General features: G+C 42.5%; 2 protein-coding genes across 19 annotated transcripts in view; one reads left to right on the top strand and one right to left on the bottom strand.

Annotated features, from left to right (window-relative positions):
- Positions 1 to 16,854, bottom strand: part of LOC102457124 (sterile alpha motif domain-containing protein 9-like) — a 221,437-nt gene that overhangs the window by 143,332 nt on the left and 61,251 nt on the right. The window lies entirely within an intron of this gene.
- The window catches only part of ZNF207 (zinc finger protein 207), a 34,295-nt gene continuing 18,684 nt past the window's right edge, over positions 1,244 to 16,854 (top strand). For 9 of the 18 annotated variants that reach the window (XR_012896893.1, XR_012896895.1, XR_012896897.1 and 6 more), the window contains exons 1-7: positions 1,249 to 1,420; positions 3,069 to 3,196; positions 4,452 to 4,590; positions 6,804 to 6,974; positions 9,179 to 9,254; positions 9,820 to 9,867; positions 11,981 to 12,081. Coding sequence is in view for 11 of the 18 variants with exons in the window: in XM_075903874.1 (XP_075759989.1) it covers positions 1,381 to 1,420; positions 3,069 to 3,196; positions 4,452 to 4,590; positions 6,804 to 6,974; positions 9,179 to 9,254; positions 9,820 to 9,867; positions 11,981 to 12,081 (703 nt within the window). In the remaining 7 variants the exon portion in view is untranslated. Of the gene's footprint in view, positions 1,421 to 3,068; positions 3,197 to 4,451; positions 4,591 to 6,803; positions 6,975 to 9,178; positions 9,255 to 9,819; positions 9,868 to 11,980; positions 12,082 to 16,854 lie in introns of all 18 variants that reach the window. The other 9 variants (XM_075903879.1, XM_075903877.1, XM_075903878.1 and 6 more) reach the window with 9 other exon arrangements.

Consider the following 16,854-nt stretch of genomic DNA (forward strand, 5'->3'; position numbering starts at 1 on the left):
TAGGAAGAAGAATTTTACTGAATGTGCTTACATTATAGATACTGAAATTAATTCTGAAGCTGTTTGAATCCCCCCCCCTCCCATCAGTTTACCATTTGTGGGGAAAACCCTAATTTTTACAGAAGCTACAAGTCCTCTTTTATATCTCTTCTATACTTTTCAAATCTCAAATTTACAAATTTCAAATCTCTTCTATACTTTTATAAGTAAATTCACATTTTGCAAATAAAGAAACATGTCTTGCCAAGTACCATTTCACACAAGAATTTCAGTGTCAAATTATGTCTACAGACATGACATCTTGAAGAGTAAAGACCTGTACTTAGCCACACAATTATGGTATTGACCAATAGTGATGCAAACTTCTCCAAACAGCCCTGCTGATATGCCTCAAAGGCCAGCATGGTGTGGCCACCTCTTGATGACAATGATGGTTCAATCCCTATAGTTCATTCCTTGGTATCCATACTGGGACTGTTGCCACTTAGGACTTGTTTTCAGGGGATGAAATGCCTGCTGTTTTGCCTTAGCTTCATCACACAGTGCATCTGCGCAGTGATACCATAGCATTGTGTTGAAATTTTGAGGGAATGCAAAATATTGTTCCTCTCGGTGCTATCACACAGTGCATCAGTTGTGAGGATGCTATGCACGGATTGCCAACCCTCCCGGATTTCCTCAGGTCTCCTGGAATTAATTAATCTTTAATTAAAGATTATGCCTTGTGATGAAACTGCCAGGAATATATCTCCAACCAAAGCTGGCAACTGTGCTGATGTTGGATAGGATGGGATCACGTTTTCCTTTTGTTAATGACTTGATGTGACATGTTGGAACACCCCTAAGGCCATGCTGATGCTTTCAGGGGAAAGGACTGTTCTGGATGTGGCAGGCTGACATGGTGATTGCTGTGCCAATGGGGCTGTGGTGAGGCTTTGGAGGGCAGTTCTGCCTCAGCAGGTTGGGATGGGGAGACACAAGCCTAGTGGCACAAGCACCACATCACAATGGCACAGCCATCCTGTCCAACAAGCCTGTGGGCACCTTAAATCTCTTGGCTGGTAGGCCCCGAATCCCTGTGGCTCTGGCCACTAGGGGGGGTTAGTGCGCAAGGTTCTAACCCTCCCCCCCGCAGGACTGAAACAAAATGGCTGCCGCTGGCAGTCACGCTCGTACGTTAGCACACTCCGCGGCGGAGGGACTGGAACCAGGCCGACGTCACGTGGCAGCCCCGTCGCGGAGCATGCTGGGAAGCCAAGGGCTTGGAGGCGGCGGCAGGAGGGAGTGCGGCGGCCATTTTGTGTTCCTGCGAGAGGCCGCTGGAAGGCCTGCGGCTGCTGCCTGCTTCTCGCCTTTCTCTAGCTCGGTAGCGCCGCCGCGATGGGGCGGAAGAAGAAGAAGCAGCTGAAGCCCTGGTGCTGATATCCTTTGCCGCAGATCGGGATGGCTTCTCGGCCGGGACCGGGGGTGGTGAAAGGGAGCGCGCGGCCTGGTCTGTTACCCCCCCCCCCCCACCGCCGTCGTCTCCTCACTGCCCCGTAACGTGGCCTAGTCTCCACTCTCAACCCCCCTCTCCTCCGTTCGTGGACGGGATGCGTCGGGTTCGTTCTCTTTCTCCCCCCTCCCTTCACTTTTTCATGCCCGTCCCCCAATCCCTCACCGGCGGGCGGCCTGCGCTCTCCGTCCCCTCCCGCGCCCCCCCCCAATCCCTCACCGGCGGGCGGCCTGCACTCTCCGTCCCCTCCCGCGCCCCCCCCAATCCCTCACCGGCGGGCGGCCTGCACTCTCCGTCCCCTCCCGCGCCCCCCCCATCCTTTACCGGCAGGCGGCCCGCGCTCTCCGTCCCCTCCCGCCCCCCCACAATCCTTCACCGGCAGGCGGCCCCTCCCCCATCCTTTACCGGCAGGCGGCCCGCGCTCTCCGTCCCCTCCCGCGCCCCTCCCCCCCCCAAATCCTTCACAGGCGGGCGGCCCGCGCTCTCCTTCCCCTCTCCCAATCCCTCACCGGCAGGCGACCCGGGCTCCCCTCCCCCGACCCCCAGTCCTTCCCCGGCGGCAGCCCGCGCTCTCTTTCCCCTTCCCCCCCCCCTCTTCCCCCCAATCGTTCACCGGCAAGCGTGCTCGGGCTTTTCGCCCTTTCTTTCTCCCCCCCCCTCTCCGGGACGCGGCCTTCTCCGCCTGGCTGCCGGCCGCCATGGTTGGAATTTCGGCCGTGGGGTGCTTGTTTCCTGCGGTTCCAGCCCCTAGGTCCCCATAACTTCTCGCTGCCCTGGAGTAGTGGGCTCCGTGGAGGAGACCGTGGGGAGTCAGCAGCAAGGGGAGGTTGGCTGGGGCAGTGCGTATTTGTGTAGAGGAGAAAAGGAAATAGCCCTGGGGGTAGAGGCGGTCACATTCCCTTAGAGAAACTTAGGAAGACCTCACCCATCTTGTGTGCCTAATACAAGAGTGGCCAAACTGCAGCTGGTGAGCCAGATGTGGCTTTTTTACATGTAAAAAGTGATTGTGAAATCCCTTCCTTCCCCCTCCCCCAGTTTCTGCCTATCAGCTTTGGAGGTAGGGGTGAAAACTTGGGGCCTCCTTACAGCAGAGTGATACAGTGAGGTTTTCCTCCCAGTAAAGGAGGAGGCTCTTAATTTCCCAGAGCTCTAAAGGCCCAAACTTCAGTAGGCACCTCCTGCAAGGCTGAAGCCCTCCGCAGGTGTTACAACAATCTTCAGAAGTTGGAGAGCAGAATCAGAGTCATAGGATCAGTAAATTTGGCCACCCCTGTTTTACTATCCTGGGACCAACAGGGTTGTGAGACTTGGTGCAAGTCTAGCTGAATAGAGTGGTGCTGAGAATTTTCCCTCAATCGCCTAAGGTTTGACTGCTGCACCAAAGGCAGTATTAAAGATCGTTTGAATTTGCTACATTATAAATCGGTTCCTGGCCACTATTTTAAAGTGATCTGTTGACTGAATTGAATTACAGTTGATCTATTCCCCTAGTTTTTTTTCCCTTTTGTCATTTCTTTAAGATGCTTCATACAAAGATCTGAAAGCTTCAGAATGTCCTTAATAATCTTGAATAGGTATTGCAACAGGGATTTTGATGATGAGAAAATCCTTATACAGCATCAAAAAGCAAAGCACTTTAAATGTCATATATGTCATAAGAAACTGTATACAGGACCTGGTTTAGCTATACATTGTATGCAGGTATGTCTTTTGTTACTTATACTTATGCTTCGTGTTCATATTATTCAGAGGGCTACTGAATTTTAAAAAAAAAAACTATTGCTTCTAGAATCTCAAAACTGCTACAGTTGCCTTGTTTAGGAAACACTGATGTGTGTCTTCTCTATTTCTAATACAAGAACATAGACCCTTTTTCATAAGTTCACCGATGTCAGTAATGCTGTCACAAATGTACACATTAACATATACATTATTAGATGGTTTATCTTGGCCTTTCATTCACATTTAGGGTTGGGGAAGAGGCACTAGTTAGCTTTACATTCAGAAAGCAAGTTCCTATGATGGTTTTTATATCTATGTGGTTTATAATAACCAGGGTAAAGTATGCTTCTTAGAAGCTATTCTTGGGTATGTTTTACTGCACAGACTATACCAGTATAGCTACATTGCCATAGTAAGGCTGGCATGACTCCATAGTATAGACATAGCCTGTGCTGGCTAAAGGGTGTTTCCTTCAGTATAGGAATGCCAGTTCTGCACATGATGGTAGTTGTCAATAGACATTCTTCCATCAAAGTAGCTGTGTCTACTTTGAGTTGGCATAAGTTAGGGATGTGATTTTCCACATGCCTAACAGATGTAGGTATGTCAACCTATCTTTTAATATAGGCCTACAATTTTTACTGATGAGGACATAATTACATAAACAGTTAAAAGTAGTATTTTAAAAAGGGATAAAGTGTGTAGTTCTTATCTCAACTGTGAATAAAGGACAATAGCACGTGTGTGTCTTTAGCAGCATCCCTTAGTTTAAAAGACATTTCCTGGCAAAAGTGTGATCAGACCCATGTGTCACAAAAGAGTTTATTGTGCAATATGACACAGAGTAAAAAAGTGTTCAGTGAATTATATATGTAGTGGAACAAATTGCTTAAAACATTTCCCTGAACAGACCAACACAAAAAGAAAATAGTTGTTGAACTAAACATCTGTGTATTTCTTATGGCTATGAGTGAAGCTGACAAAGTGAGTAATCTTAGAATAGTGTGTTTCAGAAGGGTAGCTAGCTGTGTTGGGTTTTTCAGCAAAAACAAGGAGTCTGATGGTACTTGAAAGTCTTAACAAATGTATTAGGGTATTAGGGCATAAGCTTTTATGAGCTACAGCTTGCTTCCTCATGCTGAGGTGAAAAATTGACACTGCCTGTAGAAGTTGTGGTATCAGTCACAAAACTCTTAGGTGTGTTCAGTAAACAAATCAATTTGTTTTGGTTTAGGTGCATAAAGAAACAATAGATGCTGTTCCAAATGCTATTCCTGGAAGAACAGACATTGAACTGGAAATATATGGCATGGAGGGCATTCCAGAAAAAGACATGGATGAAAGGAGAAGGTTACTTGAACAAAAAACTCAGGGTAAACTTGATATCTGTTTACTTGTATTGTATCATAATACGTTAACTGGATTATTGCATATAAAGAGGTGTGTGGCTTTGTCTCTGTTTACTGTGAATGATGTAGGTGTGAATAGTAACATTTAATGTATAAATTGCATTTCTGTAGTAATGAGACTAAATATTATGTTGGGCCTATTTTAATCCTGAAGTGCAGTGTATTATGAAGCTCTCATTTAAACCATAAAACTGCAATAGTTGGGCTTTGTGCTCTGTACAAGTAGTTAGCTTAAATATAGGATTAAAGCTACTACTTCGAAAATAGTTCAGCAGCAGGACTTGTTTGAAGGTGAATCCTCAGTGACCTGGGTTTTACATTACTAATCAAATTCTGAGTGGTAGAGTCCCTTGATCTTCTGGTAATGCAAGTAAGGAATATCATCAGATTTTTTTGGTGCAGAGAGAGCAGTTGGTACGTTATGTAACCTGCTTTGGTAGGTTTTGCTGGCCATTTAGGTGAGTCTAGGTTGAACTTCCCTAGTCTGGCAACACCACTGGTCGGACGTCATTGCTGACCCCATGGGTGCTCTGGGGCTGGAGCACTCAAAGGAGAAAGCAAAGGGCTGTGGACAGGAGTATTGGCAGACCAGGGAGAGTGGAGCCAATAGTATGCTGGGGGAGCAGAGCCCTAGTACCCCAGGAACAGAAATTGAGTCCTGGGCAGGTAGAGGGAAGTAGGGATGTAAGCAAGTAGTTGACTATCCAATAAGCCTGCTGAGTCCCAGTTCGCACTGTGTCCCAGACCCACACTTGCTGCGGCTCTGCAGTTTAAATGTAGTAGGAGACAGGCTGTCTGCACAACCAGGCTCCTACTACAGTAAACTTCCGATAATCCGGTACCTTTAGGACTCGGGGTGCCGGATTATCAGATATGCTGTACTATCGGAAGGGGGGGCTATGAAGGGTCTGGGGTGGGGCTGGATGCCACCCCAGACCCGTCATAGCCCCCTCTTCCAGAGTCCAGCTCTGCCCTAGGTGTCCCCGATTCAGCCGCTGCTGGTCAGTTTCAGCAGCGGCTGAATCCAGGACGCCTGGGGCAGAGCAGTTGGGGTGCTGCCGGGTTGGTCCAGTAGTGCCGCCCTTCGGCTCTGCGAGACCAACCTGGCAGCACCCCAGCTGCTCTTGGGGACGCCCAGGACAGAGCAGCTGGGATGCTGCCAGGTTGGTCCCACAGCGCCGCTCCTCGGCACTGCGGGACCAACCTGGCAGCACTCCAGCTGTTCTTTCCCAGGCGTCCCCAAGAGCAGCTGGGATGCTGCCGCAGCCCCGAGAGACAGCGCTTCGGGACCAACCCGGCAGCACTCCAGCTACTCTGACCCCAGCTTCCCCAATTCAGCTGCTGGTCAGTTTCAGCAGCAGCTGAATCGGGGAAGCCGGGCACAGAGCAGCTCCAATTGTCCAGCAGCCAGAGTACTTCTGGGTTCCTGATGGTGCCGGACCATCAGGTTTGCCGGAGCATTGGATGCCGGACCAATGGAGTTTTACTGTATATTTAAACTGCAGAGCCGCAGCAGGACCTCTTATCGAGTACTCAATACAAATTGTATTAATTACCTGCTGCTTAACATCCTTAGAAGGAAGTGGAGTCCCAGCTGACCAGCTTTGACCTCCCTTGGTCCAGCAAATTCCCTGATTTGGGACCAGCCAGGTCCTGAGGGTAACAGCAGGGAGGCTCAACCTATAGTGATATTTTCTCCTAGCCAACGGTAACTGCTTTGGCAAATACCTGTCTGGAAAAGGATTATTCTATTACCTTGCAAAAACTGTGACTTAAGGGTGGATAGAAGAAAAGGAGTGAGACTAGTATAGAAGTTTGAACTTAGTGGGTGCTGAGAATGGCTTTGTGAACATCTGTGGTGTTTTATCCTATTCCTTGCAGTCCTACTACGTAGATTAAGCTATGGCATGCAGACCTTGGTGGCAATTCTTAAAAAAGATTCTAATGTGTTTTTTTGCCCCCTTTTACCAACTCATACACACAAGCCTTTTTCCCTTGTGTAGTTTGTATAAAAAAATTTTCTTCCTTCCTAAAATACATAGTTGCAAGTTACTAGTAGAGTCATTTGAAAGTTAGTTTCAAACTAGAACAGCTAGGCAGTAGATTAAATTTTATTCTCCTAAATTGTGTATGTTAGTATTACTCATAATCTGATAGTGTTACTTACATTTCTATAGCAGAGAGCCAGAAGAAAAAACAGCAAGATGATTCTGATGAATATGATGATGATGAATCTACAGCTTCAACCTCATTTCAGCCACAACCAGTACAGCCACAGCAGGGATATATGCCCCCAATGGCACAACCAGGAATGCCTCCTGTGCCAGGTGCACCGGGAATACCCCCAGGTAACTAAGGCCTTTAAAACTAGACATGAAAAATCCAAATACATCTATTGAGATGCTACTTTAATGCTAGGGCAATGGACTGTCATCTTCCCAGCATTGTTAGATATGGCAGTACAACTCATGATTGATGCTTAAGCTTGTAACATCTTCCTTCTTGAAGGAAATATAACAATAAGAAAGGTCACAATAGTGGTAGAAAGATTGCAGAAGATTGGTGCCAATCAAGGAAAAATAATTATAGTGCCACCTTTCTAGTCTAGCTTCATGCTGGTTGCTGCCTCAGTTTCCCTTCAGTTGCTGTGCCAGTATCTCCCTGCTGTTCTCCCAGTCTGCTCAAGAAGGCCTTGCTGCCACTCCCATGACTTACAAGCCTATCTTCCAGGACACTGTTTCATTAGTTCAGATATAACTTAGAAAGTAACAATCAGTGCAGGATGCTGGTCAGAAGCCTTTCATTTTGCTTCTCTGTCTCCAGGATAATCATAGGAATCAGACTTCTTGTGGTCCATATTCAACTGAGCCCTTTTCAGCCTTTTGTAGAAAACACCTATCCCCTTCTTAGTTGAGTGATCAGCTGAACAGGACTGCTTGGCTCCTTGCCCTTAAAGGAGCATGCTACCCTGTTACAATCCATAAATGTGAAAAGCAAAATGTCACTGGTAGAAGATCCTCTCATTATATAAAGATACATTTTCTGTTGTGAATAACTTATTCAAAAATCCCTCCAAATAGTAACAATAATCTGATTAATTTTGCCTCTATATTCACATAAAAGCCTAGCTGAAATTCCATTTTGACGTGACCGGATGTAGTCTTCATATTTTAAATATATTCCTATTACAGATTTTAATGAGCCCATAATTTGGTGGTCATTTTGCAACTCCATTCCATAAAAAGTACTTTCTTGTCCAAACTGCCTACCGTTGACACTTATACTTTTCTGCTTTTATGATGCAGCATATCTCCAAGCCAGCTCCTATATAAATGGATTTTGTTCTGACACAAAAGGTGCATCTGCATTGCACTGTAACTTGAAATAAGATACGCAATTTGAGCTATGCAAATTGCGTATCTTATTTCAGTGCTATTTTGAAATAGCTTATTTTGTCATTTGGTGCTGTCTGCACAGCGCCAAATTTTGAAATACCCCTTACTCCTTGTAGAATGAGGTTTACAGGGATGTCGGAATAGCGAGCCCAAAATAAGGGGCTTGCTGTGAAGGTGTGGGGTAGCTATTATGGGATATTCTGGTATCCCAAAATAGTGTTGCATGGTAGAAGTAGCCCAAAAGCGATGAACATGGTTACATCTGCTGTATTGAAGAAGCTTTCATTAACTTGCCCTGATGCCATTTAAGAATTCCATTGTGGATGAAAACTGACACTTAAAGTATGTCTAAACAGCAACATTATTTTGAAATAATGTTGAAATACTGTCAAGCTGGAGGACTTCTCACTCTGCCTCCTGTAACCCTCATTATACGAGGAGTAAGGAAAGTCAAAGGAAGAGTACTTTACTTCAAAATAAGTGCTGTATAGACGCTCCCAATTTTGAAATAAGCTACACAATTGATGTAGCTCAATTTGCATAGCTTATTTTGAGTTAAGCCCTACTGTGGAGATGCACCCTTAGGGAGTTACTCTGCCAGGGAGAGAGAATGCCCTAGGAAGGTAGCCTAGTATGTCAGTGAATAGACCACTAGCCTAGGACTTGGGGAAACGTGGGTTTGTTTCCTGTTCGGCCACAGACTTTCTCTGTTATCTGTTAACCCTAAGTCATGTAGTCTTGTTGTCTGTTTTCTATCTGTAAAATGGAACTATTTCCCTCCCTCACAGTTGTTATGGGGAGTACTACATTTAAGACTTGTGAGTGTTTTGGGTTGTCCTGATAAAATTTGGGTATAGGAGAGTAAGGTATTACTTCCCTTAGGTTTGCTAAATTTCATACAAAATGCTAGATTGTGTGTACACTTATATCAAGGGAAAGAGAGTCTCTATCCCTTAGTGATAGAACTTCAGTTTTCTGATCACATGTATTGATATCTGCCCCATTCTTGACAACTCTTACTGAATTTATCTTCCAGCAGTGTTGAAAGGGATTTTTCTCTGAACCATACATACCAGTTGTTGATGCAGTCTTATGTGTCTGAAGTCTCATGCTGATAAATCTGTTACCCATCTAAAAATTGCACTTTCCATTTAAAGGTATACCACCCTTAATGGCAGGTGTTCCACCAATGATGCCAGGAATGCCTCCAGTTATGCCAGGAATGCCCCCTGGGTGAGTAAAAACATAATCTTAAATCAGTTGGCCTGTGTTCATGCAGTGTTTTTTGCACACTAGCAACTTGCTATCTAAATCTGATTTAGTGGCTTTGAACTGTTTTAGAAAAAAATCAAAACCTTGGGGGGGATTATAAACATGATTGTTAATTTAAATTGCATAGGGCCTGGAAGGCTATACACCAACCTCAAAATGTCACTAAATTTAACAGATTGGATGTAAATGTGATGATGTCACTCCTCTTCTGTTCCAGCCACCAGATTAATGTAATTGGATGTAAAATCTTGCTTTGCTGGTTTAAACCCTTCCGTGAACCCATTGTCAAAGTTTGCTGTTCAGATATATTATTACATCAGTTTCTTTTGTTCTCATTGGTTGTGGATCCAATGAGAAACAAGCAAGTTAGTCAGTTTAAGATTTTTGTTAAATGAGATGTACACAGACTGGTTCTAGAGTGTTCAGATGAAGTTTAAGTTGTTTATATAGTTGACACATAGCACCCTATCACAATGTGTTTGGAAAATCAGTTAGATTTTTTGATTTTTGTCATACATTTTCACAGATTACATCAACAGAGAAAGTACATGCAGTCATTTTGCGGTGAAAACATGTAAGCATCTAATTAATGTGATTTAGGTACATTCATTATGCCGTTTTATGTCAAATGAAACCTGCCATTGAGCTCCCCTCATTCAGTTCTCTTAGAGTTATATGACTTTTGGTTTTGTATTTTGCACAGTTTCATGTTTTCCTTGCTAAGAATAATTAGGGATCTCCAAAGACAAAACAAAGGGAGATAACATTGCAATAGCTGTCTTGTTTCTGTCTTCACTTTTCATTTTGCAGCAGGTATGCAGCTTCATTTGGTCAGCTTCATTTGGTCACTCCCTGTGACTAGACGGGAGTTTGGTTTTTAATCAAGATATTTTTGAAGCAAAATGCTTAATGTAATACACAATTTTTGAATTCCAAAAAGTGGTGGTATGGTGTTATTGCAGATGCAGTCTATGAGGATATTTTTTCTGTTTGGCTTTAAAACTTATAGCTTGAAAGACTTCTTTCTGCAGTCAGGAGGCTGCTGGTTTTTAGTCTGAGTTGCCCTTAAAGTTCCTTGTCTAAGTTGCAGATAGTAAGGAACATAATTTGTCAAACTTTACTGGTTTTACAGATTGAAATTGACTTTATTGTTACTGGTTTAAAGCCTAATTTAAACTAAAATGGATTTCCACTTTTTTTTTTAATAAGGGAATATCAGGAGAAATGAGTCTAGCCTTGGCCTATGAAATAATTTCTTCTGACTTACTATAGTTTAGTCCTGTTCATTTCAGACTCTAGGGAAAAAATGTCTGTTTCATAACATCATACCCTGGCTATTTCTTGTAAGTTTATCTTCATGGTGGCAGTGAGAGGACCTCCCTTATCCAAGAGTTGAGGAGCCAGGGGCGGGGGGCCCTGATTATTTTCCCTAACCTGGTTGCAGGTACTACTAGTTCAAGAATCTTCATTCTTCATATGGTATCTTGTGGACACCTTGCCTCCTATTTAATAAAATTTGTGTGGGAACTAAATTGCTTAAGTTTAAAAATAATAGTAGGATGGTATTTAATGTCTTTTTAGTTTATTTTAATGCAGTTTAGCAGCCACTGATCGATAGTAGGAGGGGCTAACAGGACACCACTGTTCAGTCTTAGAGGAAACTTGAGTCATATCTTCCTAAAATACCACTAGTAGGTGGGAGGAATTTATTCTTAGTCTATGTCTACACTGCAGGCTTTTGCTGGCAGAGAGTATGCTAATGAAGTGCTCATTAGCATTTGCCATGCTGTCATTTACATATTCTCCGCTGATGCTTTTTGCTCAAAAAGCATTGGCAGAGACTATGCAAATGACATCATTACAAATGCTAATGAGCACTTCATTAGCATACTCTCTGCCTGCAAAAGCCTGCAGTGTAGACATAGCCTCTGAGACCAAGCATGGCCTTAGGTGCTGTCAACTTGAAAATCATATTGTTATTCAAAGAATAGGTAAAATTATTGGAAATTGAAACATCAGAAAGTTTTCAGTGCAATTGATGGAATTTTATGTGGTTGGCTTTACCTGTTTGTCAGCCAACATTTTTTTTAAAATAGGAAGATGTGGCTGTGTATTCACCAAAATTGGCTTGAGATCTCAGACAAATGTACTAGCTGAAAATTTTGTCTAATATTTCTTATAACTTGATTTCAGGTTGACTGTCTTTTACACGTTCAAGTTTAGACTCCTTTATTTTCTCCTGAAGTCTTCAAAAATGAAACAGCATAATTTAAACAAATTTTCTCAGGTATTTTGTTAGAGAGGTACTAATATAGCTTAGGAAGATACTTGATATACTATATATTAGCAGGCCACTTCACATTGAAACAGAGCCAATTAACTAAAAGGGCATGCTTGAATATCTTTTTAATAGAGAGACTAGGCCTGGGAGTCTGATCAGATATCTGATTGATTGTCATCTTAAAGAATTGAGTCCCATGTGAAAAATAATTCTCTTCCTGTTAACAGTGGAACCTCTTATATTGAGGACTGGCTTGTCTACTGAGAATCAAGGCAACTTGAATTCCTGAATCAGTGGAAATAACTAGCTTACTTATAGCACCTTTAGCTTAATATTTGTGTGTGCAGATGGCCTCAATAGGACATCTGTAGTGCTTATATTAGTCTATTTTTTTATGTTTTAATAGGATGATGCCAATGGGTGGAATGATGCCTCCTGGGCCAGGAATACCACCTCTTATGCCTGGTATGCCGCCAGGTAGGTCAGTGATGTCGAACTCATACTGTGGTGAGCTAAATATCTTTTATTTAACTTGGGGATCCTGGGCTAATATGGTTAAAATTGGGTTAGATACTAACCATACTTCATAGTGTGCATCTTTGTAAAATTCAGTTGTGGCTTTCCACAAAGTTTATAAGGGTAGAATGTTGTGGCAAACTAACATTTTGAATTAGTACACTTTTATTTATTGGGGAGGGAAAATGTGGAGAGTTATTTTTCCTTTTTGTTATCCTTTCTTTCCCCTACAATACTCTGCTTCTGACCCTTTCTTTTCAATGAATTTTTCTCTCTTCTAGTTCCATCTCTTCCCACTTCTGTTTTTTTTCTCTATGGCATCTATGGAAAAGTTGTAATTTAGCATTTTAGTCTATCCTCTGTAGCCTAGCTATGTGGAAAGCATTTCATGAGGAAGTTTTTGCATCAGGCTGTTAAACACTTAGTTAACTGCTTTCCACAGCTGTCCTGGAACTGTGGGAGTCTAGAACAAAGAAAATCCTGCATCACTGTTAATGACAGCTGGCTGAAATTGGTACAGTCTTAAACTAACCTGCAGTCTAGCTGATTAGGCTGGAAGATTAACACCCGTTAGGTAGATTGTACAAAATAATATCTTTATACCTGTCCAGGAATGACTATATTACCATATGCTTGGGGGAAACTTTTTGGCTTATTTTGAGAAGTTTTATATTTTTTTGCACAATTTTTCTCCAGACTTCTTGGTTTAGGTGGGTATTTTAATGTTTCTTTGTAATGAAATGTTGCTTTACTGTAAATAATAATTATAGCGTTGTATAAACTGCTGCATAGTATTGTACTGTTGCATGTGACTTAAGTTGCTTAATTCAAAGGTCTTGTACATATACAACAAAAGAAATAGCACTACAGTACTTGTGTAAGGTGAACAGAAAAATACTATCTTCTTATTATGAAAGTGTAACTTACACATGTAGTTTGGTGGGGTTTTTCCCCTTTGGTTACTTAACTGCACTCAAAACCATGCAAAATATTATTCTACAAGTCCACTCAGTCGTGGTCCTTCTTTTGACAAATGCTTAGGCAGACAAGTTTGTTTATATTGACAGGTGATATTGCTGCTGGCTTCTCATTTACAATGTCACCAGAAAGTGAGAACAGGCAATTCATTCATTCAGTGTTGCATGGTATTTACGTGTTAGATATGCTAAACATTTGTGTGCCCCTTCAGGATGTAAAATCCCATTTAATTGGCTAACTGATTAAACAAATCATGTCAAACCAATCTGATAGCTTTCTTTTATAGGATACCAAGTCTTGTGGATAAGGGCGAAGTGGTGGATGTGGTATACTTGAACTTTAGCTAAGCATTTGATACAGTATTGCATAACTTTTTTATCAGTAAACTAGGGAAATACAACCTAGATGGGGCTACTATAAGATGGCTGCATAACTGGCTGGATAGCTGATCTCTGAGAATAGTTATTAATTGTTTAGTCATGCAGGAAGGGCAGAACAAGTGTGGTTCTGCAGGGGTTAGTTTTGGGACCGGTTCTGTGCAATAACTTCATCAACGTTTTAGATATTGGCATAGAGAGTACATTAAGTTTGCAGATGATACTAAGCTAAGAAGGGTTGCAACTGCTTTGGAGAATAGGGTCATAATTCAAAATGATCTGGACAAACTGGAGAAATGGTCTGAGGTAAATAGGATTAAGTTTAATAAGGACAAATGCAAAGTACTCCACTTACAAAGGGAAAATCAGTTTCACACACACAGAATGGGAAGTGACTGTTTAAGAAGGAGTGCTGTAGAAAGATCTAGGGGTCATAATGGACTACAGACTAAATGAATCAACTGTGATGCTGTTGCAAAAAAAAAAAAAAGCAAACATGATTCTGGGATATATTAACAGGAGTGTTGTGAGCAAGACATGAGAAGTAATTCTTCACCTCTACTCTGATTAGAACTTAAGACCGTAAAACAGTCCTATTGTGTCAGAGGTAATGTCCATCTAGCCCAATATCCTGTCTTTCGACAATAGTCGACACTAGATGCCCCAGAGGAAATGAACAGAAAGGGTAATCATCAGCTGATCCCTCTCCTGTTACCCATTTCCAGCCTCTGACAGACAGAGGCTAGGGACACCATTCCTGTCCATCCTGACTAATAATTATTAATGGACCTATCCTCCATGAATTTATCTAGTTCTTTTTTTGAATCCTGTTAAAGTCCTGTTTTTCAGAACATCCTCTGGCAAAGAGTTCCACAGGTTGACTGTGTGCTACATGAAGAAATACTTCCTTTTGTTTGTTTTAAACCTGCTTCCTATTCATTTCATTTGATGATCCCCTTCTTCTCCTCAGGCCTCAGAGTATTGTGTCTAGTTCTGGGCACCACATTTCAAGAAAGATTTGGGCAAATTGGAGAGAGTCTAGAGAAGAGCAACAAAAATGATTAAAAGGCTAGAATACATGACATGTGAGGGAAGACTGAAATAATTGGGTTTGTTTAGTTTGGGAAAGAGAAGACTCCGAGGAGACATGATAGCATTCTCCAAGTATCTAAAAGGGTGTTACAAGGAGGAGGGAGAAATATTGTATTCCTGGACCTTTGATAGGATAAAAAACAATGGGTTTAAATTACAGCAAAGGGAGGTTTAGGTTGGACCTTTAGAAAAACTTCCTAACTGTCAGGATAGTTAAATACTGGAATAAATTGCCTACGGAGGTTGTGGAATCTCCATCATTGGAGATACTTAAAAGCAGGTTAGACATACGTCTCTCAGGGATGATTTAGATGGTGCTTGATTCTGCAGTGATGGCAGGGGACTGGACTTGATATCTTGAGGTCCCTCCCAGTTCTAGTATTCTATGATTCTTAAAGTGGGGGTGAGTGCAGGAGCAGAATAACCCTTCTTTTCCCCCAGTTGCAGGCAGGGGCTGCTCTGCCATCCCCAGTCCCAGCAGCTCCTGCCTGCAGGTAGGCCAAACCTGCTGCAGACTAAGGCTGTACCGGCCAGGATGCTGAAGCAGCCCCTGTCTTCAGTAGGTGCCCCTGCGGGGCTGGAGAAGCCCACTGCCTACTGTAAGTGCTCCAGCCCCCACTGGTTAGCTGGTTAAACCTTCACATCCCTGGTGCCCCTTCATGCTTCAGGCGCTATTCCAGTGGATATGCTTCCATGCTGCTGATGCTTGTTTTAATTGAATTCATGACTGAGCTCCTTTGGAAGGAGAATTGTATGTCTCCTGCTCTTATACCTGCATTCTGCCTTGTTTCGTGTTATAACAGTCTCGGATAATGACCCAGCACATGTTCATTTTAACAACATTTTCACAGCAGATTTGACAAAATGCAAAGAAGTGTGAGATTTCTAAAGTGTGAGATTTCTAAAAATAGCAATAGTACTTGACCCAAGATTTAAGAATCTTAAGCGCTGTCCAAAACCTGAGAAGTACGCGATGCGGGGTATGCTTTCATAAGTCTTAAAAAGAACAACACTCAAATGTGGAAACAACAGAACTCAGAGCCTCCAAAAAATAAGAACTTTTATTGGTCATATGTGACACAGGTGATGAAAATGAAGATGTCATTCCGCTTTGCTTTGGATCATTACCAAGCAAAACCCATCATCAGTATGGAAGCATGTCCTCTGGACTGCTGGTTGAAGCAGGAAGGGTCTTATGAATGTAAATATCTTGCAGAGCTAGCTACAGCAGTGCCATGTGAATGCCTGTTCCCACTTTGAGGTGACATTGTGAACAAGAAGGGGGCAGCATTTATCTCCTGCAAATGTAAACAAATTGGCTGTATAAGAAATACTGTTGCATGGACTTACAGGCTATAAAGTTGTACACTGTTTTATCTTTGAATGCAGTTAATTTTTGTACATAATTCTATATTTGTAAATTCAACTTGCATGGTAAAGAGGTTGCATTACAGTTAGGGATATTAAATTTTGATTAATCAGCTAATCGAATAGTTGATGGAATTTCCATCGACTACTCAATTAGTCAATAAAGCGGGTGCTCACCATCCCGCTGCGCTTCTCCCTTTAATATGTACAAGAGCTGCCCATGGCTTCTATACATTTCAAAGGGAAAGACCCAGCAGGTTCCTGCTGCCTCTCCCCCTTTGAAATGCAGAAGAGCTTCTCCTGGCTTTTGTACATTTCAGAGACACACAGCTGTTCCTCTCTGTGCCTCTTTGTTTGAAATGTACAAGAGTCACAGGCAGCTCTTGTACATTTCAGAGGGCAAGGAGCAGCAGTTGAACTGGCACCAGCAAGACTGTTTTAATCACAGTTTGTACCATTTTCCCACTGTCCCCTCTGCCCCCCACAGATGTGGTGTTGGGGGGAACCAGCTCACCCTCCCCCTTGCTGCCTCTCTCTGTTAGAGGTTTCAAGGGGGGAAGCAACTAAATCAAGTTCCCTTGGGTAGTCAACTAGTCGCTGACATCCCTAATTACAGTGCAACTAATTGTAATAAAAATAAATGTAAACTGAGCACAGTACACTTTGTATTCTGAATTGTATTCGTATATTTGAAAATGTCAAACATCCACAAATATTTCAAATTGTATTTTATTATTTAACAGTGCAATTATTCGCTTGATATCCCTACTTGATATCAACTTTGTCTGCAATATTGTTTCTCCAAAGGAGCCTGTAGAGCAGTCAGTCATAACTTAATCTGAGTTAGCGTGTTGCTACAGCCTCAAAGTCCAGTAATGACAATTTGTCCAGGCTTCATAGCTGCCTTATCACGGAGTTGGCAGCTTAGGGAATAAGGTTCACTTAGTGT

Source organism: Pelodiscus sinensis, chromosome 20 (genome assembly GCF_049634645.1).
Source record: "Pelodiscus sinensis isolate JC-2024 chromosome 20, ASM4963464v1, whole genome shotgun sequence".
Taxonomy (NCBI): domain Eukaryota; kingdom Metazoa; phylum Chordata; order Testudines; family Trionychidae; genus Pelodiscus; species Pelodiscus sinensis.